The 24,296-nt window shown below is 51.9% G+C and overlaps 1 protein-coding gene across 1 annotated transcript in view; it reads left to right on the top strand.

Annotated features, from left to right (window-relative positions):
* Positions 1-24,296, top strand: part of Anks1a (ankyrin repeat and sterile alpha motif domain containing 1A) — a 151,625-nt gene that overhangs the window by 50,845 nt on the left and 76,484 nt on the right. The window contains 7 exon segments of the mRNA XM_028777014.1: positions 13,279-13,359; positions 15,153-15,309; positions 17,249-17,311; positions 22,176-22,472; positions 23,168-23,243; positions 23,472-23,573; positions 23,669-23,770. Coding sequence (XP_028632847.1) covers positions 13,279-13,359; positions 15,153-15,309; positions 17,249-17,311; positions 22,176-22,472; positions 23,168-23,243; positions 23,472-23,573; positions 23,669-23,770 — 878 coding nt within the window.

Below are 24,296 nucleotides of genomic sequence, written 5' to 3'. Positions count from 1 at the left end.
GGGTTCCAGTGTGGCTCAGCCATTTGACACCCGTCCCCGGAAACCACTGTGGCTGTTCCCACCTGTAAAGACAAGATGTTGGACAGCTGTTTTAAGTACCATGCAGGTCCAGGGATAAAGGAATGAGTCCGAGCAGGTCTTTAAAGAGCTGAGAACTTGATTGTTCACAGCCTGGAAAGCAGGGTGAGGGCGCCATGGGGCTTCACAGGAAGCTGAAGATTGCAGTCTGAGATGAAGCAGAGAGAGCATGTGTGCAGAAGCAGATGTACATCGCTGACACCGTGAACACGAGGTGAGGGTGCTGGCGCTGGCAGTGCTAGGGTTGGCACCCTGTGAGCAGGCTGAGGAACTGTTCCATGGAGAGCAGCCCAGGAAGCTCTGAGTGAAACCTGACTGGGTGAGCCCTTGAGATGTGGAAACTTCTGCGAGATGTCTCCCTGTGAAATTACAGTCATTTGGGAGGTGATTCGGGAGTAGGAAGGTAACTTTGAAAATGAAGATGAAGAGACCAATCCAGAAGTTGTCTCAGGAAGGGAAGCATCTTAGGTTTGGGCACTGTGGTGGTCTGGATGAAAGTGGCCCCATCTGCCCACAGAGAGTGGCACTCTTAGGAGGCCTGGCCTTGTTGGAGTGAGAAGCATGTCTCAAGTGTGTGGCAAGCATGTCCCTGTAAGGAGACCTAGGAAGGGCATCGTGTGAAGCTGCGGAGTTAGTCTGGATTGCCTTGGAGACCCCAAGATGTTGGAGGGGCCAGAGCTTTGGGATACTTGCCAAGGAGAGCTGCTGGCAGGGAGTGGAACCGTCTAAAGAGAGTGTGGCACAGTCAGTGACGCTGACAGGAGTCAGCGATCTGAAGAGTGCCGTGACGTCAGACTCGGAGATGCAGAGTTTGGAGGGTGCCCTGCTGGTTTCCTGTCTTACTTTGGTCCAGTATTTCCTCCCCACGCTCCCTCTCCTCCCTTTCTGACTGTAAATGTATGTCCTCTGCCGTTGGATGTTGGAAGTATGTGATCTGCTTTTTTATTTTGATTTTACAGGAGCTACAGACAAGAGATGGCCTTGAAGAGAGAGTCTCAGAAGAGACGTTGAACTTTTAAACTTCATTGAAACTGTGATAGACTGCAGATGGGAACTTCTGATGTTACACTGAATGCATTTTCCATTATGATAGGGCTACAGGCCTGTGGGGGACAGGAAGTAGAATGTGGTATTTGAATGAAAATGGCCCCCAAAGCCTCAGGGAGTGGCACTATAAGGAGGTGTGGCCTTTTGGAGTAGGTGTGGCTTTGTTGGAGGAAATGTGTCACTGGGGTTGGGCTTTGAGGTCTCAGATGCTCAAGCCAGGCCCAGTGTCTCACTGTCTTCCTGTTGCCCGCTGATCTGGATGGAGAACTCTCAGCTACCTCTCCAGCACCATGTCTGCCTGCGTGCTGCCATGCCCGCCATGACAATAATGAACAAAATATCTAAACATGAGCCTGCCCCAATTAGATACTTTTCTTCGTGAGAGTTGTGGTTATGGTGTCTCTTCACAGCAGTAGAACACAGGCTAAGACAAGGCCTCCTGTCGGCCTGCCCTCCACTTCTCCTAACCTCAGCACCTGCAGTGGGTTCTCACATCCACTAGCCTTTGAACTCACCTACCCTATGACTGCCTCCCCTGCAGCTGTCTGCAGAGCGAGTGTTTTCATGACCTTTCTGATGCCCGGTACTCCTTTCAGACGGACAGAGAGTAATCAGTGCTTATCCTCCAGGGGCTGGAAGTCAGGGACCATGGGGGCCTCTAAAAAGGTGGAGAAATACTGCCCCCATAAGAGACCCCTTGACTCTCATAGGTGGAAGCCCATCTCTCTCTGTGGGATAGACCTGGCTTCTGTTACAGAGGGTGGGCATGGGGGCATGCATGGGAAGAAGGATAGGCATATATTGGGCGTCACTCCACTGGCCACCTGTCAAAAGGTGGAGGAGTGGACAGAAATTCCATAGTGGAGGCATCTGGGTTAGGGATGGAACTGACCTCAGGATTCTGAAGACGCAGCAAAGACTTAGCTCTCCCAGGTCGGAGACCAGAAGCTACTAAACTTACTTAGCAGGTGTCTTCCTTAACCTGAGCTGAGCAGACCCGAGGGGCTTTAAGACTTAGACCTAGAATCCAGTCAGAGAGGAGAGCATGGTGCATGTTTTCCTATAAAGTACTGCATGCCTCACGCCCAGAAGCAGTCAGGGCTAAGTGTCACGCTGTGGCAGGGCACCTCCCCTCACACAGCCGAGCCGTTGCTTCATGTCAGCACACACTGGTCCTGTGCTTCACCGTGGACATGGTGTTTACACAGTGAGAAACTGAAGTCATTTAAAGTGTAAGCACTTCCATCGGCAGTCTATGGTTTCGTCTTCCACAGTTATGAGCCCACTCACTCCCCGGGCATAGAGCCACTCCCCGGGCAGTGCCTGCCGCTCTGCGTGCATCCACGCATGCACACATGCACACACGCACGGGATCTCAGTGAACAGATGAGATTCACCTGGCGGCCTGACCAGAGACTGCAGCTGCAGTGTTAGCTGACCCAGGGCTCAGCTGCCTCCGCTGTGGGTGTGGCCCATGACTCTAGACCCCTGCCATCCCACTCACTAGTCACAGCTATGTCTTAGTGTGTGACCCTTTGGGACATTCAGGAAGTGCCTGTGGTGTCTGAAGGACCTGGAGTCTGATGATAACTTTGCACATGCTAGTTCTGTTTATATGAGTCATTTCAATAGATTGAAAATTGTCATTTTCATTTCCTCCAAACAGAATTTTTAACTTACTACCTTAAGGTTACACGGATCAGTTGGTATTTTTCATTACAGCGTTGTTGGTTTTGTTTTTGTTGTTGTTGTTACCTTAAGTAATGAAGTCTATCAATTAGTTGGATTTCTGGAAACGTCAGTGGGTCTTCAGCTAGCCACCCCCTCATCTCCCCCGGGACCCACCCTGTGCCTGGGACACTGGCTCTGACCTGTAGGCAGACCCTGTGTGGCTTTCCCACAACCCTGGGGAGAAACAAAAAGAGGCAGACAGACAGGAGGGTGGATAAACGTGGGGGCTGAGATTTTAGAATCCACTTCAGTGGCATCCTGCCAAGCTCTGTGACCCTGGCTAAGTTACTCACCATCACACACGTCAGCTCCCTAGGGTTCCCCCAGTGTTCCTGTGAGATGAGTTTTACGTGGTGAGCCCTGTAGACAGAGCCCGCCTTGGTGGCACACGCCTTCCATCCCAGCTACTAGGGAGGCTGAAGCACGGGATGTCAAGGACAACCTGGATAGTGTCACAAGGCCCCCTCCCAAAACCAGACAGAGTGGTGGGAGAGCTGGGCATGACTGTAATCACAACACTTGAGAGGCAGAGGCAGGAGGATCAGAAGTTGAAGGCCGTCCTTGGCTACGTGCTGCGTTAGAGGCCAGTCTGGATTATTTGAGACCTTGTTTCTAAAAGTCTTATAAAATGGTCAAGCAAGCAGAATGGCGGGCGTCCAAGTCCTGTTAGGCGGTATTGGAGTGTGGTGAGCAGTCTCTTGTGGACCAGGGAAGTGGACCCACGGTGTGCAGTCCAGACAAGTGCTGTTCATTTCACTCTAAATCAGGGTGCCAGGGCTAAGCGAGGTGTTATGATCACCTAAGGACAAAAGTCTGTACCCCTGAACAGGTGACTCAGTCACCTGTCCTTCCTGCATCAGCCCATTGGACGACCAACCAGTCAGTCATTGTCAGCACTCTCGGGGGCTCGGCGTCCACTGACTGGAGACTGTTTCTCCTGGCAGCACCTCAGTGTCACGAGTGTGCACCAGCAGTTAGGGAAATGTCTGCAGTACTGTTTACTAATGATTAACTTAGAGGTCAGGTCGTCATTTCAATCCCGGTGTGTGCAAATGCACACACTTGTGCACATCAGGTGTGGCAGGGTGTGTGCCTGCCTGTGTAAGAGGCCAGGAGAGGACGTCTGACTGATTTTCCTGCCCTGTCACTCCTCCGCTTTATTCCCTTGAGGTTTGCCCCTGACCTGGCCTGGCTGGAGGCCAAAAAGCTCCAACAATCCTGCCCCCCCCCCCCGCCATCCCCCAGTGCTGGGGTTATAGGCCGTTCCTAGCTTCATATGGGTTCACGGTCCTAACTCAGGCCTTCCTGCCTGCACAGGAAGCCCTTACCCGCAGAGCCATCTTGATAGCCCTAAATTTATTGTATCCTTTTTCTTTTTTGAAATTTATTTATATGTTATACATATGGTGTTTTGTGTGCACATGTATATCTGTGTAAACACATACACACCTGGTACCTGCAGAGGTCAGAAGAAGGCATCAGATCCCCTGGAACTGGAGTTACAAACAGTTGTGAGCCACCACGTGGGTGCTGGGGGTTGAACCCCGGACCTCTGGAAGAACAGCCAGTGCCCTTAACTGCACAGTCTCTCTAGCCTTCATTCTTTAAGTAACTAAGGTGTGAAGGTGCTAGGCAGAGCCCTTCCCTGACAGTGAGAAGACGGTGGTGGGTAAAACCCATGGTGTCTGCCCTGGATGTGTGTGCTCTGCTGGGAGAAGCAATCGGACAGTGACACACAGCTCTGAACTGAGATGGTCTTGAACATTGGCGAGCACGACGGTCCTGCTCTTTATGGGGAGGCCTGGCTGCCAGGGAAGGCATCTCTGGGGGCACTCCTGCCTAACCTTGGACAGGGTTGAAGAGGCCCATGGGGTGTGGCAGGGAGAGGCAGGGAGAGCAGGTGTTCCAGGAAATACAGAAACCTGTGAAGCATCTCTTGTGGGTGCTGCTGACCCATCACCCTTGTGTCCCCTGTCCATCCTAGTGAGATCCCAGTCAACTGCCATGACATTCATGTTCCCTTAGCAGAAGGCCTCACGTTGGCGTGTGCTGCTTCTTCCTTTGAGGAGGGTTGGTATCTCTTTAAAACTTTCAGAGTAGAGCAGTGACTTCCCCCTGTTCCGCCCTCCCCACGGTGCTGAGTGCCCTGCCCCTGGCACAGTCTCAACCACGCAGGAGACAGTGTAGCCTCAGGAAGTGGACATGGAGGATTCCCACTTAGTGCCAGAGCCCTCGAGACCATTCTCCTGGAAGTTGAGCAGACGCTTGCCTGATGTGCAGCTGTGGGTCAGAAACTGAAGGCTTGACGGTCGTGGCGTGTGCTGAGCGAGGGTCAGTCACATCAGAGGTGAATGAGCTGTGGGAGCCGTGGCTTGAAATTTTGCATCCTCATAGATGGTCATACGCAGCCAGAGGCTTCTCGACACTCACTCTGCGCCCGCCCCTGTTCCTCACCTGCCCGTCTTCTGCCCCAGAGGCATGACAGCTTCCCTTCCCATCGCCATCAGCAGGCAGAGTACAGGGCGAAGTGCTTCCCCAGCTTGACCACAGTGGTGGAAATTGGTGCTGAGAAGAGCTCCAGGAGTTTCCAGATGGCCATCGCCCCCAGAAGCCTGCCTGTCAGTGTGGGGTGGGTCTGAGGTGCAGGACAGTTGGAGGTCACCTGTGGCTCTGCCCTTGGCCCCACCGCCCTTGGGCATGTGTGCAGAGGTGACATGGGGCACCGCCTCTCTCACTGTGTCTCCTTCTGGACAGAAGAGGCCTTCAGTATTGGAGCTACTCATTAATGTGTGAGAGAAAACACACAGCCACAAACACCCGTGCAACCAGACTTACAGTGCAGAGCTTACTAAGGCTCCTCTAGCCAAGGAGGCGGTACGTCCTCAGTCCTCTGCTCCCGTACGGAACAGCGTCCACCTGCCGGTCCTGTTGTGTCAACTGCCTTTCCCCACAGCAGTAGTCACTGCTGTCATAGCTCTGTCCCCCTCCCTTTCCTCTTTCATGAGTACTTCCCCCTGTCACTCCCCACTTTGTGAGGACCAGTGAGACAAACAAGTTCCCTCACTGACCGACCCGAGGAACTCACTGATTGAGCCTCAGAGAGCCTGTCTTCCCCCTGGGATCAGAGGTGCGCGCCACCATGCCTGGCTTCTGCATGGGCTCTGAGACTCTGAACTCGGCCCTCGGGCCTGCAGAGCCATCTCTCCAGCCTGCTCCTGCTCCTCAAAGTTCGGCTTCGCTTAGTAGTCTCGGCTATGGAAGGGAGTCCTTGCCGCCTTTCCTGCAGATGGTGTGCTGGTGGTCGGTGTTGGATGTGCTGCTGTGACTGTCACAGTAGTTTATCTGCTGAGCTACTTAGAGGGCAGCAATCCCACTTCTTCTCGTGTAACCTATTAATGACCTCTTGGGTTTCTGAGTTTACTTCTAAAACCATGGTATACTTGTTAAACTCCTTAGAGTTTTCCTGCATCCCAGGCAGATTGATATCACCGTGTCCTGCAGATAGTCCCCGGCAGGCTGAGTCCCTGGGCCTGGTTTCCGGACACCCGTCTCCCTTTTCTCCCCGCTCACATGTTAAGACAGCGCATCCTCCAGTTTTTTTCCTGCGAAGGCATGGGAGGTCAAGTTTGAGATCTTGGGGGTCTAAAAGCGCCGTATGGTTTGAGCATTGAGAGTAACATGTCTGCTGGCGAGGTGCAGCCTGGGAATGATGTCACCTCAGGAGTTGCTCCTGTGTTTAGTGCTGTCTTCCCGTACTGAAGGTTTCCTCGGTGCCCAGGTTCCCTGTCTGTCATCTGCATTTGTGTAAGTCTGAGGCTAGGGAGCTGGTTGGACACTGCAGAGGCTGGGAGAACTTGTCGGGGATACTCCCTATCATGATACAGGGCAGAAAACCCCCACATCTGCTGCTCCTGACCTTCACTGTGGAGCCATCGTGTCTCCAAAAAATAATCCGGCAGCTTCCTGTTTGGGTGTGGAAGGCCAAGTGGGCCCTGGGGCAGGACTTTACCCTCTGAGATGAAGGCTTCCTCTAGGAAGATGGCCCAGTGGGTAAAAACCCTTGCGTGCAAGCACTGGGATCTGAGTTACGGGAGTGGTGGTGCACACCTGAGACTGGGGGTGCGAAGACAGATGGGCCCTAGGGATTCACTGGCCAGCCAGCCTAACTGAGCCCGTGAGTTCTAGGTCCAGTCCATACGGTGACGAGCAAGAGAGGAAGACAGCTGATGTGAGCCTCTGGGCTCCCTGTGTGTGTCCGAGTACATGTGCACGAATGCACTCATGTTCACACTAAATGAAGACTTTTATTCAGGACCTTTCTGACTCCTCGGATGCCTTCTGTACCGGGCCACGCTTCACATCTTAACACATGTGTGAGCAGCCCCTGACCAGGACCTGTTGGCTAGACTCAGTCACCAAATGTGGTGTGTTGTGTCACATGGTCTACTCCTTTGTCCTGCAAACCCAGCTCAGCCTGCACATGCGACCATGCTGTGGGAAATAGGGAGGAAGAGGCTTTGAGGTGAAGTTCAGAGGCAGAAGGTCCACACCTTCCCGTACTCCCCTGTCATCTTCAAGGTTTCCAGAGGCTATGTCTAAATGTAGGTGTTTCTAAGGCATAGGTAGGACAGGGCTGCTCCTACAGCATGTGAAACGGCTTTTGACACACAGTAGGGTGTGAATCTGGCTCAGGCTTCTGGAAATGTTGAATGATGAAAGTCCTGAAGCCATCCCGTGAGCAAGTGGTTCAGGTGGCGTGCCTGCCAAGGGGAAGGGGCAGCTGCTGAGGACAGAGCCTAGACCCTGAACCGAGGCCTAAAGCTATCCCAAGGATGCCAAGGGTGCCGGGCTGCTCCGAGGCTGCAGAGAGTCGTCTTGGGTTTACCCTGCTGGTCAGGGCAGAAAGTGCAGCTCTGTAGAACCTACCGAGCCTTGTTTAGGAGTGCTCTGGACTGTTTGCGAGCCCCGCCCCCACCTCCGTCCTAGTCCTACTGGATGTGTTTGTGGGTGAGCAGCCTTTACTACTCACTGCTTAAGGACAGCCTCAGGGAGGAAGACCAAGATTTGTAAATAGCTCTTTTCTTGAGTTGCCAAAAAGGAAGAGCGTTGGGTGGAGAGGATGTCGCTGCCATCCTGTCCAGAGCTAAATCCAAACATGGAGATCACAGGGCTCCTTCCCGTATTCGAGCTCGCTTGCTTGGTCTGTTCCCCCAGACCCCGAAATGTCTAGGTCAGAGAAAGATGGATGGAGAGACCGGGGGTGTGCCGTGTCCTCGTTGTCTGCTGGGGTTTGAGGGAGTGTGATGCCGGTGCAATCACCTCTGTAGTCCTGAAAAAGCACAGAGCTGCTGGAGGCTCGTGGTAAGATGAAGGACAGCCGGGCCCTTAGTTCGGTAGGAGGTAGCTGGCGTCTGCTGGGCTGCTGAGCTGGCCTGGCTGCTGGATGCTGCCTCCCAGCTCCTTCACAGCATCCTGTAAGAGCCAGAAGCCCTCCTCTGGACGCTGATGGGCTGTTTTATACTAGACTCCCTGGTACCGAGCCCCGTCTCTCCTCACTCTTGCATGTCATTTTCTTTCCATCCTCTTGTTATCAAGTACAGTCAGGCAAGCTTGGTTTTAGAAGCGGCTAGGAGATGAGTGGGAGGAACAGAGGGGTCCAGGCGTCATGGTGGACAGGGTCGGCATGTGCTCCAGGCTCAGTGTCTGGCCTTCACCTTGTTTGTCAATGACAGCATAGCCCCAGTGTCAGATCACAGATGTCTCACACTCTTCATTTCCTGATAGTTCACTTAACTGCCAAGTATGATGTTCACGTGCTCCAGTGTCTTAAAATGTGCGTGTCTTGGAAGGACTCAGAAGGCTTCTCCCAGTAACACTCCAGACTCTGAGTCTGAGTACAGTGTTTGTGCCTGGCACATTGCATTCAGCATAGGGTCCTTCAGGTTCGTTTATCCTGTTGCAAATGACGGGATTTCCCTTCTTTTTTTCAAGAGTGAATAGTATTCCACTTCCTTTTCCTGCTCACCAGTTAATGGACCCTCCTGCCAATTCTGGGTCTTGGCTGCTATAACACAGCCCTAAGTGTGGGTGTGTTCAGCACTCTCTGGTCTTTGCTTTGTATAGCTGCTCATACACAGTAGTGGCACTGCTGTATCAGGGGACACCTGTGTTGCTTTCTGTATGGCCATGTTTCCATTCCCGACGGCAGTGTCCAGGGCGTCCTTTATGACCTCAGCAGCTCCCACCTTTCATCTTCTTTGCAGTGACTGTTCTGACAGACACAGAGTAATGTCAAGTAGGTTTGAGTCTGCATTTCCTTAAGACTTAGTGACCTAGGCTTTTTTTCACCTACCCGTTGACCATTTGTATGTCTTATATAAAATGGCCCAGTATCCCAGCTTCAGGAGGGTGGGAGGGAGAAGTGGGATGAGCAGGGGTTCAGGCCATCCGGGCTGCGGGAGGCTCTGTCTGTAAAGACGTCGTTTGTGTCCTCTGTCCATCTTTAGATCGGTTTGTTTCCTTGCAGTCAGCCGCGTCCACGTGTTTAGATGTTAGCTCATCTCGGGTGCTGCGTGCAGGTGCTCTCTCCCTCACTTACGATCCTCCTCTGCGGGCAGGTGGTTTCCATGGCTGCTCAGCATCCCTTAGATAAAGCACCCCTAGGAAAGGGGCCTGCCCACACCCAGCGGGCTGTTAGGAACACCTCTGTCTCCTTGTATCTGTTCTTCCTGTAAAAGCCCTGATGTGAGAGCACAGTGTGGCTGCCCTCGTTCTGAGTGCCACGGTCACTGGTCAGCATGGAGGCGGTGTCTCCAAGGTCACCACTAAGAGCAGTTCTCGGTGAGCACTCGTCTCTGCTCTCACGCACTCTCTCAGAGCATATGCATTCTGTGTGTTTGTAAACTAGAGTGTGTATATTTCAGCGAGGTCCACCTCTCTCGGGCTTTCAGCTCACCGCACTCATGCCGGGCATATGGGCCCCGCTTTCCTCTCTCCGTGGTTACTGGCTGTGTCATATTTCTTTTTGTGGGTAGATGCTATACCTGCATCCCCACTGCTTGCCTACTGATGTGCGTGGGCTTGTGAAATCTTCCTCTGCTAGTGACGAAATCCTATATAAGCATGTGCTTCTGTGCATGTGTACAAATGTTTCTACTGGACGGTTGCCTGGAAGTGGAGTGGCTGGCTCAAAGTGAGTTCTATTTTTGGTTTTGATAAATGCTGCCAAATCGTCTTCCCAAAAGAGTTTACTAACTTAAACTTATACCAGTTGTCTGTCTTACTTAAGGTTTTACTGCTGTGAAGAGACACCATGACCAAGGCAACTCTTACAAGGACAACATTTAATTGGGGCTGGCTTACAGGTTCAGAGGTTCAGTCCATTATCATCAAGGCGGGAACATGGCAGCATCCAGGCAGGCATGGTGCAGGAGGAGCTGAGAGTTCTACATCTTCATCTGAAGGCTGTTAGCAGATTACTGGCTTCCAGGCAGCTAGGATGAGAGTCTTAAGCCCACGCCCACAGTGACACACCTACTCCAGCAGGGCTACACTTCCTAACAGTGCCACTCCCTGGCCCTAGTATATAACAGTGGTGTGCTGGCCTTCACAAACACTCGATAATCCCATTCTTCTGTGTTGATCTGATAGGGAGAAAATCAGACATCATGGGTATACCCTGTCTTCTTTGTGGCTGTGTCGACTTTCTAACCTTCAGGACTAGCTCATAAAGGAGGAGACGGCTCACACCAATAAAACGTTTGACTGTGCAATCATGAGGACCTGTATTCAGTCCTCAGCACCACACAGAGAGCTGGATGTGGTGACACACCTTATGATCGCAGTGGGGAGGATTGACAGGTAGCTCTCAGGGGCTCGCTGACCAGCCCATCTAGCCGACACGGAGAGTTGGCCTCAGTGGCTCCCTCCATGAATTTCTCAGAAAGCACAGTGTGATTGTTCATGTCACCCCAGTACTTGGGAGGCTGAGGCAGGACTGTGAGCTTGAGGCCAGCCTGGATGCTTAATGAGAACCTGCCACTCCCACCCCACCCCCAAAGCAAGAAAGCAAAGGAGGGAAATGTCAATTTTGACAGTTCGCTGGTGAGGTCGTTCGCTGGTGAGGTCGTTCGTTGGTGATTTCGTTCCTTATTTTGTAAAGCTTAGTTGATTTGTGAGGTATGAGGACTTCTGTCCTGTCACTCCATTAGTCTTCAGGGTGTTTAGGGGGCAGTGGGGTGGCCGAACAAAGAAAGGAGGAAGGAGAGAAGCATCCCCACAAGTTGTTCTCTGACCTCCACAGATGGGCTGTGGTGCACACACCCCAGCCTCCAAGTCAGTTAATGATGGGGTAAAGAAAGCTTCAGGCAGAGGGTGAAAGGAAGTCAGTCGCCAGTCCACTGGCCCGATCGCTTCTTCTTAGAGGTCCCTTCTGAACAGACCCTGCTGTATTTATGATTTTGGTTGATTTGACACTTGTTATGGTCTCTTCTCTGCCTTACTCAGAGCAGGCGGCAGGGTGATGGACTGCTCTATCTGTGCTGTAGTTATGACAGAGCTTGTTTCCAGAGTGTTCCTGTAGCCATGCTGCTTCAAGGCAGCGTCCAGGCTTGCAGGCTCTGCACCTGGGGTTACACTGTGGAGTCCCGAGTCCCAGATAAAGATCGACTATGGTGGTGCTCAGTGGATAAGAGCTTCTCTTGGTCTTTCAGAGAACGTGTGTTCAGTTCCCAGACACATATGGTATCTCACAACCACCCCTAACTTCAGTTCCAGGTCACGTGATACTCTCTGAGTAGGAGCAGACACAAGGGCCTTCATCGATCCATGTGGGCAAAACACCCACGCACATAAAAACAACTCTAAAACAGTCAGAATGATGATTTGCTGATAGTAGTGAGTAGGCAGCACTGAATTCTCCAATTACCTGGCACTAGAAGACAGACGCTTTGGACTGGCCTCACAGACGGAGATAGATGTGAAAAGTCAAGTGTTGGGTCTGAGTAGACACAGCTACACAGCGTGTACCAGCCAGGTTCTCACAGATGGCAACAGATAAGGTCACCCCAAGAACACGAGCAGCTTCATATAGAAGCTGGAGCAACCTTGTGCTTACGTCATCGGGCGTGGAAGCTGGTTATTTTTATAGCTGCAGAAAATGCATTTTAATTAAACAACTATTCCTGATAACACTTTAAAGAGGAGAGAGCGAGCTATAGCTCAGTCACAGCTTGACTGAGGCCCTGGGATTGATCCCTAAAACCATAAAACAGTAAATGTTAGAGACAGGGTGCACACCTCCAACTGTCAGTGCTGGTGGGATCAGAGACAAGCAAGGTGTTTGCTGCCCGAGGCATTACAGTTGGAATTAGGGCTTTGCAAGTTGAATGGGATAACACTGTTTCCCTATTATGGTGTTTCTCCTGGGGAGCAGACCCGCAAGCTATAGATTTTGTACGAAAACACCCACAGATAAGGTGGACTGGTTTACCTGTGTCCACCGGAGACTGACTCCGTAATCTCTCCCGGGGAATGTTGTGTATCAACTGGATGCTGTCCACGCATGCTCCCAGGTGTTGGTAACCACCTCTCCATTGCTCGTAGTTAATACTGCTGTGCAACAGAAACTTTGTTTCTGTTGTTTTCTTTTGCTTTTGAGACGGTCTCTCTATGTAGCCCTGGCTATCCTGGAACTCACTACATAGACCAAGTTGGCTTCAAACTCAAGAGACCCAACTGCCTCTGCCCCTACCTCCCGAGTCCTGGGATCAAAGGTCAAAGGCGTGCGTCACTGAGCGTGGCCTTATGCAGTCAGAGTTTAGACTCTATTGTTTGGGTTGCAGTGGTAGGAAGGGAGCTGAGTATGTCCAGTAGAGGTGTGTTTTATGTCTGTTGCAACGCACAGTGGTTGAGCCTGTTACTGCAGAATCCACTCTTCCCTTAAGCCAACTGTGTTCTTGAAGGAAGGAGACACAATCTGGTTTGTGTCTCAACTCAGTGTATCCCTGTAGGTTTTTGACACTGTTAGGTGCTGCTTTGGTCTGTGATCTGTACTGAAGTAGCTACTGGCTTCACTCATCAGAACAGGAGGGTGCGCAACCCCCATGCCTGGCTGGGTTGGTTTTGTGCTGTTTGGTGACATCTCGGTTGGTTTGGAGTTCTCAGAAGCCCAAGTTCCAAACTGAGTAAGTGATGAAGCCCAGGTGGGCCAGCAGAGGCGGATCTATCCCCTGGGTGACAATATGGCCTTCACACAGGCTTGCGCAGTACACCACTCTAGGTAGTATGCACTGGCCTGCTGTCCACGGGAGCAGTCTGTGGAAGTCTCTGGTTTGGTTATGTACCACACCGTTAGCCAGCCAGCCATCTCTGACCTTGCTGTGATGTGACTTCAGCCTTTAATCTCCCTCTTTTTCCTTTCAGCATGTGGAGAGGGCCAAACGTGAACTGCGTAGATAGCACCGGCTACACACCACTACACCATGCTGCTTTGAATGGCCACAGGTAAGTACCAGGGGCTCCTCCCCTGCCCACCCTGTGGAGCCCAGCTGCGGTGTCTCTATCTCCTATGATGCTGGCTTAGCAGGACACTGAGCACAGAGAGAAGCAAACTACACAGTTCATGCAGATACCAAGTTTCTCTTCAGTGAACGGTGTTCTTTTCCTACCATAGCCCCAGAGAAGTCTTTAAACAGAAGTGAATTTCACCTTCTCTCCTGGTGGTCCTTCCTGTGGAGGGGACCCCAGTATCACACAATGATAGGACTGTGAAGGGCACACTCTGAACGGCAGAGCACGCAGACACTGGCACACACCACACAGGTGTCCACCCCAATGAGCACAGGGCAGCAGAGCACACAGACACTGGCACATACAGTGTCCACCCTCGATGAGCACAGGAGATGGTAGGGACCTGAGGGGCTAGCCTCCTGTCAGGAGAGCTGTCCTACCTGCCGTCATTCTGCCCTCATAAGATCACCCTTGTGAACGCGCTGAGCCATATAAGAGAGAAAGTGTGTGTATGGCCCACTGCATCCTCTTAAGTCAGAGGACATCCTCAGAACGGGAGTGAGAAGCAGGCTCAGTGGACTGACACCCAAGGCTCAGCGCAGCACAGGCCAAAGTCATGGGGTGCGGAGTGGATTTGCCCAGATGTGGAAGAACAGACTCAAGGGGGACAGAAAGGACGGTGTGGAGAGTGGGGAGCCATGTCCAAAGGGGAAGAGCTGTACGGGTGTAGTTCTGGTGAGCCGGAGCCGTGACCCTCAGAGATCCCTCTGCCCTTTCTTTTCTTTGGTGCCCGTCTCACTAACCTGCCGTCAGCCCCTCATTTTACACTGTAATGAGCAAGGAATGGGCCCACCCCACCTTGCAGGATTGCAAGGTTACTTGTCCAGTTTGTGGCCAAGCTGATGGACGCCATGGTGCAGGGGATGCAGCATGAGTGTTTGCTCCAGTGTTGCTTTTTTCTCAAGTTGAAATGTAAACACTGTATCTTTTCTAAAACAACTTAGTAAAATCCAGGGCCGGGATGATGGTTCAGAGGATAAAGCACTTGCTGCATTCCAGAGTTCCATCCCTTGGCCCCACATGGTAGATGTAGAGAGATGGCATCAAAGCTTGTCTCCTGACTTCTGCATGGGTACATGTGCGTGCACGCAAAGGGAAGAGGGAAATCTGTTGAGACCCTCTCAAGTAGTCGGGAAAGTCTGAATTATGTGAGCCCTCAACTGCGAGGTGGCAGTGTTAGCCAGGCTCCTCCAGGGCCTGTGTGTATTCACAGGACGGGTTTTCATTGTCTTGTGTGCCTGGGGATCATTACACTTCGTTAGCAGTGTCACAGAGAGAAAGCCAGAGAGGCCTCTTTAAAGCTCTGAGTCGACCCTCTGTATGTCTGACTTCAGTGTGTGACGTTGAGTTTGCTCTGTCCTCTTTGAGCTCCTTTACCCCGAGACATGGGAAAAGGTAGTGAGGGAATGAACGAGACCTGTAAAATTCTACCCCTGCGTACTGTTTAAGTATCACAGAGTGGGGAGTAATGCACAGTTTAGACAGGAGTTCCGACGTTTTCAGAGTAGCAGGACATAGACGGATTATAGAGAAAGGCCCATGGGAGGTGAGTCACTGGTCACAGTGAGTCAGCCACCTAGCAACCACATACTAGTAGCTGTGGGCTTTAGGAGAGATCCCGGCCGTGACCTCAGAAGAAGCTCACCATCGAGAGATGGGGTCAGAAAGTAATTTGCGGTACACCCCTGGAAAGACCTGTAAGCTCATGGATGGTTTTTGCTTTCTAGGGATGTGGTCGAGGTTCTTCTGAGGAACGACGCACTGACCAACGTTGCTGATTCAAAAGGGTGCTACCCGCTGCACTTGGCGGCGTGGAAAGGAGACGCCCAGATCGTACGCCTGCTCATCCACCAAGGACCTTCCCACACCAGAGTCAATGAACAGGTCGGGAGAGAGCGCCCTCCCTCTGGGCATGCACGTAGGGTGTACCTCCGCATGTTCCTCTGTCCCCTACACACGCCCCTCCTTGTTCTGGAGACTGCATCTGGTTTGTTTGTTTGGTTTTTATTTTCGAGACACAGTTTCTCTGTGTAGATGAGGCTGGCCTCGAACTCAGAAATCCGCCTGCCTCTGCCTCCAAGTGCTGGGATTAAATGCGTGCGCCACCTTGCCCAGCCAGAGGACACATTTTTGTGCAGTTGACTCGTGCAGATTTGTACTAAAATTTCATACACACACATGCACACACAGATTCACAGTATGAAAGTCGATGCAGATCTTTCGAGATTATGTAGAGTTAGTTTCAAACCGGAGAGATTACATAATTGTAATTCCTGCTTATGCCATCAGCACGCAGCGAGCGCAGCCTTCCCGGTGTTAGTCAGTGCTGCGTGAGCGATCCCGTTACTCCACAGACAGCATAATGCTCAGAGCTGGAAGCATTTGTGCTGATGCTGAAAAGAACATACGGATACAGGTCAGAGCATCCAGTGGTACGGACATCACTTCCCGTGTCCTCCGATGCCGAGCATACTTAGAAAAACCGGACTTATTAGAAAACAGAAAGGCAGCATTTAGGTGACTACCCAGCGGGGCTTGGGTGTGAGCTCAGCACTTGGGACATGGAGACTGAAGGATTAGGAGTTTCACGGTCAGCCTTGACTACATAGTGGAGGTCAGCCTGGACTACTTGAGACCTTGCCTGGGGGTGGGGAGTATTAACAACAACAAAAAAATCACCTAAGCTATGGGGGTGTACAGCCTGTAGCCTGCATTCCCACACTTACTGGCTGAGGCAGAAACTCAGCATAGAATGCAGAATAAGACCCTCTTCTGTAACGAGAAAAGAGAAAGAGAACCAACCAAAACCTCACAAGGCCTCTGCACCTCAGTGCTCTTGGGATAGCGTCTCTGTTCCCTGGAGACATGCTCACTGACAAAGGCTCTGGTGAACCACCACCCCCGTCTGGACTTTGGCCCTGCTGCTTTGGCTTCACTAAGCTGTTCCTGAGTGAGCTCGCAGGGCTGTCTTCCTCAGGCCTTAGCCCCAGGGTGCTGTTCCTCTCCAGAGAGTAGACGGTTGATCCTCAGAACTTAGGGCACCATCGCTTACCAGCAGGGCCCACACAGGTTTCCACTGAGCTACCAGAGGGAAACCACCTGGGTTCCAGAGGCCTCCATTTGGAGACTGGGTATAGACAGTGGTCAGTCAGTCCTGTATTCCTTCACGGATGGGCTTCCAGGTAGGTAAGCAGCAGGTACTCAGACCATTGGCGAGGATGCCTGTGTAACGCAGTGACAGTGGTCTTAGACTTGCCTTCTTAGAGCCTAAGTGTGATTCTCCTGATGGAAGCAGTGGTCTTCTCTCTGAAAGAAGCACACAGAGGAGCTTGCTTGTAACTAATACTCTTCAGTGTTGGAAAGCAGCCACCCACTGAAGTCCTCCCTTCAGCCATTCTCAGCCGCCATGTCTAACTCTGTCTCCACCCACTGTCGCCTGGAAACACGGCTGCTTGGGGTTGTGAACCACTTGGGTGCGCTAGCTTGTCTTGTTCACAGCTGCCTCTGGCCTGGGGTAGCCCAGGATAGGAGGGTGGCGGCTCAGTGCTTGAATATTCCAGGCAGCGGCTGGGCAGGATATCCAAAGTACCTGGAAGAACACACTGGATCCAGGCAGCTGTGAGCACCACATTGACTTTGAAGCCACTCGTGGCTCCAGTGGATAGAGTGAGCTTCCCTGGACCTACCTGCTCTCGCTAGCTCACTCCGTCAGCTGCCTGAGCTCAGATCTGGGTTGTCCTGGCATCGGGCCTCAGGGCTGATATTGCTTTGAGATATATCATCCGCTTTGTCACCACTTTGTCTTTTCCTCTCCTTTTTGTAGAATGCTCTTGAGATCAAAGAACTCAAAAAGTACGGCCCCTTTGACCCTTATATCAATGCCAAGGTGTGTACCTCACGGCCAGGACCCCCACGTCGTCCTGTCCCCCATGCTCCCCTCGCTGTGGCCTCTGTCCTTCTCCCTGGGTTCCTCTTCATCACCCTCGAGCTGCCTGCTTCAGCCCATCTGCTTTTGGCTCGTCTAGGGAAATCACAACACAGGCCCGAGGCTTTAGTGTTAAAAACACACAATCCAGGAAAGGTTGGGAAGCAGCAGGAGTAGGAAGTAGAACCACTCCGTAAGCCTACTGCAGGTTTGCAACTTGTACAGTCCTGGGGATTCCACAAAGAGGGCCATCAAAGAAGTCAGCTGACTTTTCAGGAAGCACAGGAAATGATTAAGGCTGCTGCTTGGAATCGAAGCCTTTCCCTTTCCCTCTGCTCTCCATGTTTCTGTGCAAGTAGAATCTTGAGTCTCAGGTTTCTGTAGCTGTGACAGTGATATGGAGGACAGGACAGGGTGACCGCACGCTGCTCTTCCAGAAGCTGCTCTTCCGGCCCTCTCTTCTTGGGTGTGTGCCTCTCTGCAGGGTGCTTCCTGCGGGGCTGTGGGCTGCAGTGCACTGCTGTTGTGCACAGCCAGGAACACCCTGCCCTTTGTGCTTCTCTCTCCCTTTGCAGCGGGACCGTGGCTGGCCATGTATTTGAGATTAAGCTGTTGATGTCATGACTCTAAAAACATAAATTTCGTGTTAATCAGCTTTTCAATGGAAATTAGAGAACAAAGAACATTCTCTTATAAAGCTGAGGAACACTGTGAGGCACACCTGTAGTCCTGGCCCACAGGCTAAGACAGAAGAGTTCCTGTAAGTCTGGGGCTAGCCTGGGCTCTGTGGTAAGTGCAGGCCAGCCAGGGAGTGTCAGAGGAAAGCTGAATGATACAGTCACTAAATTCAGAAAATTGAAGACCGATGGCGAGTGCTTCCAGTACATGGCCCATGTGCATGTTTGCCACTTGTCCTCATGGCGGTAGTCGTTCATTTCTTTCTTTCTTTTTTTATTTTTTTTTTTTTTAAAAATTATGTGTATGAGTATGCTGTCACTGTCTTCAGATACACCAGAAGAGGGCACCAGATCCCATTACAGCTGTGAGCCAATGTGTGGTTGCTGGGAATTGAACTCAGATCTCAGATCCTCTGGAGGAGCAGTCAGTGCCCCTTAACCACTGAGCTACCTTTCCAGACCAGTCCTTCATTTCTTTTCTTTTCTTTCTTTTTTTTTTTTTTTTTTTAGGTTTTTCGAGACAGGGTTTCTCTGTATAGCCCTGGCTGTCCTGGAACTCACTCTGTAGACCAGGCTGGCCTCAAACTCAGAAATCCGCCTGCCTCTGCCTCCCAAGTGCTGGGATTAAAGGCGTGTGCCACCACCGCCTGGCTCAGTCCTTCATTTCTTTACCTTTCTCCTTCCCCTTCCTCTTCCTTCCCTTCCTCCTTTCTGCCTCCCTTCCCCCCATCTGCATTCTTACCACACACCAGTCACGACACTGTTGCTCTCATGGTTAGATTCAGGCTACATGCATGGGGTGGGAATGCCATAGAAGTGAAACCCAAGCGTGTGGCTGTCCCCTTGATGACAGTGGTGCTCACATGTGATTTCCTTCTTTAGGGGGATGGGGACTGAGGTGCATCTCAGGAGGGTCTTGAGTCTGCTAGGCAGGCATCTGCTGCTGAATAAAATATCCCAGCCCTTGTTTTAAGACAAGTTCGGGCTGTGAAGTAAGTCCAGGCTGGCCTTGAACTCACAAACTCACGATCCTCCATCTTCCTACCCCAAACTCTTGACTGCTGGGATTATAGTCGTGTCCTACCATGTGCTCTCAGACTCTTTAACAGCTTTGCTGGCCAAAGCTGAGTTGGGCAAGTTGCCGATTACTTTTAGTCCCTACATAGTTCCTAGATGCGTCTGTCTGAGATGTACTGGTCTGAGCCAGCTTCCTACCTGGAAGAGTCCTCACTCTGTTACCTGAACAGATGGTCCTTCCCTTTTATTTCTGTGGTTTTCCTAATACCAAATGGAAGTAATTGCTGCCCGGCACCTGTTCCTGGGCTGCTGGTTACAGCTTCTCCTGTTTGACTGTCATGTCTTCTACACCGCGGGAGGGAGCTGGTCTCTTCCTTGCCATCCCGAGGGCAATCTTCCCATTCCTGGTGTCTTAACTTTGGACACATGGTTTTGCCGTTCTTCCCACTTACACTTCTAGACCCTGCACCACAGTGCAGAGAGCTCCAGCTCTGGCTCCTTAACCCGGGGCTCTGTCCACAGGCATGCTGGGCCCAGCTAGCGGGACACTCTCCACAGGTTCCGGAGAAGATGACCGTGGACGGGTTTCTGTATGATTTTTCTTTCTGCTCATTGGTGAATTCGTGTATTTGTGAATCACATCTATGAAGTTCAGTACAATCTGCAGAGAGGAATAGTCTATATTTCTTAGATATCCCGAGTATAGCAGGGAAAACTTGCTATCTCCGTGATTAGGAATAGAGGGTTTGCGAAAGGCTTTCGTATCAGATTCAAGGCTGGCTTGGACCGCATTCCCCCTGTTGAGAATCTCAGTAAGCTGGTTACTACAGAGTTGCCCAGAAGGGAAAGGGAGGAACGCCCATACCTGATGATCGCAATCTGTGCCTCTCTATGGGTTCACTGCCCGCCCCTCTCGAGGGCCAGCAAATCAGAGGATTCCTTAAGTGGACAGCTGTCAGCTCCAAGAGGAAACAGGAAGAGCGTGTGCTGGCCAGTGCTCAGCTGTGGTGATGTGCTCACCACAGACAACTCAAGAAAGCTGACCACCAGCCCGTGTCTGGAAAAATCAATACACTCTCAGATGCTTGCGCACTGTGCCAGCGTGGTGTGGTCAGATAGTGTTAAACACCAGGCAGGCCATGTGGCAGGGCTGACCAAGATTGTGCCCAGCAGGACAACTTTGGGACAGTTGTCTGCATCCTAGTAAAAGCCAACAGGCCAATGAAAACAAGTAAACAAACCTAAACACACTCCCTGTATCTTTCTGCTTCGCTGTTTTGCTGGGATACAGTAGGGACAAAACCCAGGCCCTCTCATGTGCTAGCATGCGTTCTGCCACTGAGCTGCATTTCCAGTGTGTTCTTTACTCTCTGTCTCCCTCTCTTCCTCCCTCGCCAGATCTCTTAGTCTTTACAGCTTTAGGATTTTTCAGTCCGCGTCCTACATTTTACAAAACCTAGGAGAGACAATTTTGGATGTTGAGAGGCACCATGGCTGTAATGGTTTGCTCCATAGTCAGCAGGTTTTAGTGGATGGAGTTGTAATGAGAATCAGCTGACTTCTTGGCTCTGGTTGTCATGCACAAGCTGAGGTAGAGAACTCAGAGAGACTCCTCTTAACTGTCTTTGGGTTGTGATCTCCAGAAAGCTCCTGCCAGCTCTGTTGATGGAGCTGGTTTTGTCTCAAGGACGTGAGGTGACAGCCCCTTGGGCCCTAGCTTGGTAGGAGGTGGGCATGACCACGCGGCACAGGCAGCCCCACGAATTTGCTTTCCTGGCAGAATTTGCTCTTTCTCCAGACCTCCAGGTTCCTTCTCTGTTGCCGGAGGCCGTGGAGGGCTGCGTCCTGTGGCTACTCTGGCTGACTCTGCTGGGGCTCTGGTTCCTTCCCCCGTATCCTGTTTATTTGTATGCTTTTATCTCTGCCTGTGCCCCTGCTGCAACTTCTTCTGTTCTTGCTTGGGTTTCAAACATTTCTTCGCTGTCACTGGCCGCTTGGGGCCTTGGTCTCAGTGGCTCTGAATCTTTCTCGCCCATTTTCATGTAGCTGGGAAACAAATAAACAAGCAAAATGAAAACAACAAAATGTAGTCAAAAGCAGATGGGACTGTCGCACGTGTGGGTAACTCCTCGTCTGCTCCCTCTAATGTCACTAACAGTTAAACCAACTGTAGACATAGTTTAGTTTTAACCTGTAGCTATTGGAAGGTGCACGGTATTGACTCAGGACAGGTGCTCTCAACCCGTGTCTTCCCAAAGTATGGGAACTGCCTGGCTGAACTGAGGACGCCGACGGTGGTGAGAGCCTGGCTCTTACCTGTGCTCTGTAGAGCGCTGTCTGCTTCAGTCACGTGCGGTCAGCCTCCGCAGAGAACATAAATGGCTCACACTCTCTGACAGTTGAAAAGCACAGCGTCCTCTGATTCTCCCCATGTACCCGCTGTCTTAAGTGGTAGAGTCTTACCACTAGTAAGTCTTAGTGTCTTAGTGGTGTATGCACTGGCGCATGCACCCGTCTGCGGTAAGCACGGGACAGGATAGGGTCCCCGTTTCCCTCAGGCCTGAGCTTGTGTCTTTTTCCTCGGGAATGGCTGCTGGCTGCTACCTTAAGAGTGGTTTGCGGTGTTGTGCTCTGTTGCTCTCCCTGCTGGCTGATTGATTTGCATGCAAGAAGCTACAGAGATGATGGACTCTTCTTACAAAGCTTGTGTGGACGGGTGTGGATGACGACCAAACCCAGAATCAGGACCACGGGGCTCAACAAAGAAATGCTTGTAAAACCAATTGAAATTTACAGTGAAACAATATCAGTGATACGGTATCCATGCATGCCGGGCCTTCTACTATGGACCCACAGCGGTCCCTCGGTCCTTCTCCCTCAGTGTGGACATACGTCCTTGAAGGCACACAGGATGCTCCCTTCCTGCAGGGACTGGGGCCAGAGGAGGCCAGCAGGAGCAGTCAGGCTGATCGTTGGGGGCAGTGCCCAGATTTTGGCTGTATGAGTTCCCAAGTATTGCTGCTATTTTTCTCATTTAAATTTCAGTGGTTTTATGGGTGATTATATCCAGGGAGGGCAGGTTAGTCTCCTGGCCCATGCCTCCCTGATACGATCCTCTCGTTAACCCTCAGAACAACGACAACGAGACAGCCCTGCACTGCGCGGCACAGTACGGCCACACGGAGGTCGTGAAGGCTCTGCTGGAGGAGCTCACGGACCCCACCATGCGCAACAACAAATTTGAAACGCCTCTGGACTTGGCGGCGCTGTACGGGAGGCTGGAGGTGGTGAAGCTCCTGCTCAGTGCGCACCCCAACCTCCTAAGCTGCAGCACTCGGAAGCACACACCCCTGCACTTGGCAGCAAGGAACGGCCACAAGGCCGTGGTGCAGGTCCTGCTGGACGCCGGCATGGATAGCAACTACCAGGTAGCAAGCCAGACATGTCTCCTGCCACAAGGGACATAGTCCCTGGGGAAGGCACGCGTACAGTGCTGCTGGGCTGCGTGTTTAGCATTCCACGTCACATCCACGTGCTTCTGTGTGTCACCTTGTCCTGCTCTGAGGTTTTTAGAGGCAGATGAGTTCTGTGGAGTGAGTCTGGTGACTTTGCTTGTTTCTTTTCAGGGTATGAGCTGGTCATTGAACCCTGAAAAGATATCCCCCTGGGCCATCTTCAAACAGAAAGGCTCCTTCCCTTCCCGTACACACACTCAGGCCACCTTTTTGCCCTGCTGAGACCTCAGCTGCCGTTGTGGCTCCACCCTCTCTCTGAGGCAGGCTTCCGGCAGTCAGGGCCTTCTCAGGCTTGCTGCTGTTGACTCTACACTCGGCCATGAGGTGCCTCGATTCCCTCTCCCCAGGAAGGTGGAGCGTGGACAAGTCTTACTGGTCAGCCTCCCTGTGAGCAGGGGGAATTCACACGTTCCCTGCCTGCGATAGCACACAAGGGTCTCACTATGTGGACCTTGGTGGCTTTAGAACCCATACAAGAAACCTCAGGAAGGTGAAGTGCCCCCAGGGGCTCTGTGTAGCTTACCTGCTGTCCCTCCTTATCCATGTCTGTCATGTGACACACCAGACTGTCCTCATGACACGCGGCTGCGCTCTCGTTTGCCTTCCAGACGGAGATGGGCAGTGCTTTGCATGAGGCTGCTTTGTTTGGCAAGACCGATGTGGTGCAAATCCTGCTGGCCGCAGGTGAGGTTGGCAGGGCTGCTCCCATGTGCCAGGCGGGCGGTATCTGACACCCGTGCGTGTGCGTGCGTGCCTGTGTGTGTGTGTGTGTGTGTGGTCAGAGCACTAGACGGTCGATGGTTTCGAATGAAGAATGCTCGTCGTGCTGCTTGACAGCTAGAGCTATCCTTGGAGCTGACTTCTCAGGCTAGCCCAAACATGCTCACTTCCCTGGTCTGCTGCCCTTTCTAGGAATCGATGTTAACATAAAGGATAACCGTGGCCTGACTGCCCTCGACACTGTCCGGGACCTGCCTTCTCAGAAGAGCCAGCAGATAGCCGCGCTGATCGAAGGTACGTGTGCGTGACCATGCTGCCAGAGCCAGCAGTGGCTAACCTACAGTGCACCATACTAAGTACAGCTTCCGTCTTTACAAATTTCCTCACAGATCACATGACCGGGAAAAGAAGCGTGAAAGAAGTGGACAAGACCTCCACAGCCCAGCTACCTCTCCTCTCCAGCACAGACGCCATAGCACCAACGTCTCAGGGTGAGATTCTTTGGAGCCCGAGAAGAAGTGTTCGTTCTCGGGCAAAGTGGAAAGTTCTTGATTTAAATGGTAACTGCAGGGATGGCAGGACCCAGACAGCTCAGTTGTGTCCATGCCGCATAAGGGCATAGGGAGCTCCGCTGTGGGCGTGGTCTGTCCTCCATGCCACATAAGGGCATAGGGAGCTCCGCTGTGGGCGTGGTCTGTCCTCCATGCCACATAAGGGCATAGGGAGCTCCGCTGTGGGCGTGGTCTGTCCTCCATGCCACATAAGGGCATAGGGAGCTCCGCTGTGGGCGTGGTCTGTCCTCCCTTCCCCTTTCCATTTCTTTCTCTTCTTCATTAAATCAGGCACTTGAAAGTTAGGTAATTCCAGCACTTGAAAGACAGGCAGACAGCTCTGTGAGTTCAAGGTCTGGTCTGCATAGCTAGTTCCAAGCTAGCCAGGCCCACACAGTAAGACCCTGTCTTTTTTTTTTTTTTTTTTTTTTTAAAGCAAAACCGTGTGTGTGTGTGTGTGTGTGTG

The sequence above is a fragment of the Grammomys surdaster genome, unplaced genomic scaffold (assembly GCF_004785775.1).
Source record: "Grammomys surdaster isolate TR1022 unplaced genomic scaffold, NIH_TR_1.0 277, whole genome shotgun sequence".
In the NCBI taxonomy this organism is placed as follows: domain Eukaryota; kingdom Metazoa; phylum Chordata; class Mammalia; order Rodentia; family Muridae; genus Grammomys; species Grammomys surdaster.
This window is presented reverse-complemented; position numbering and strand designations above follow the sequence as displayed.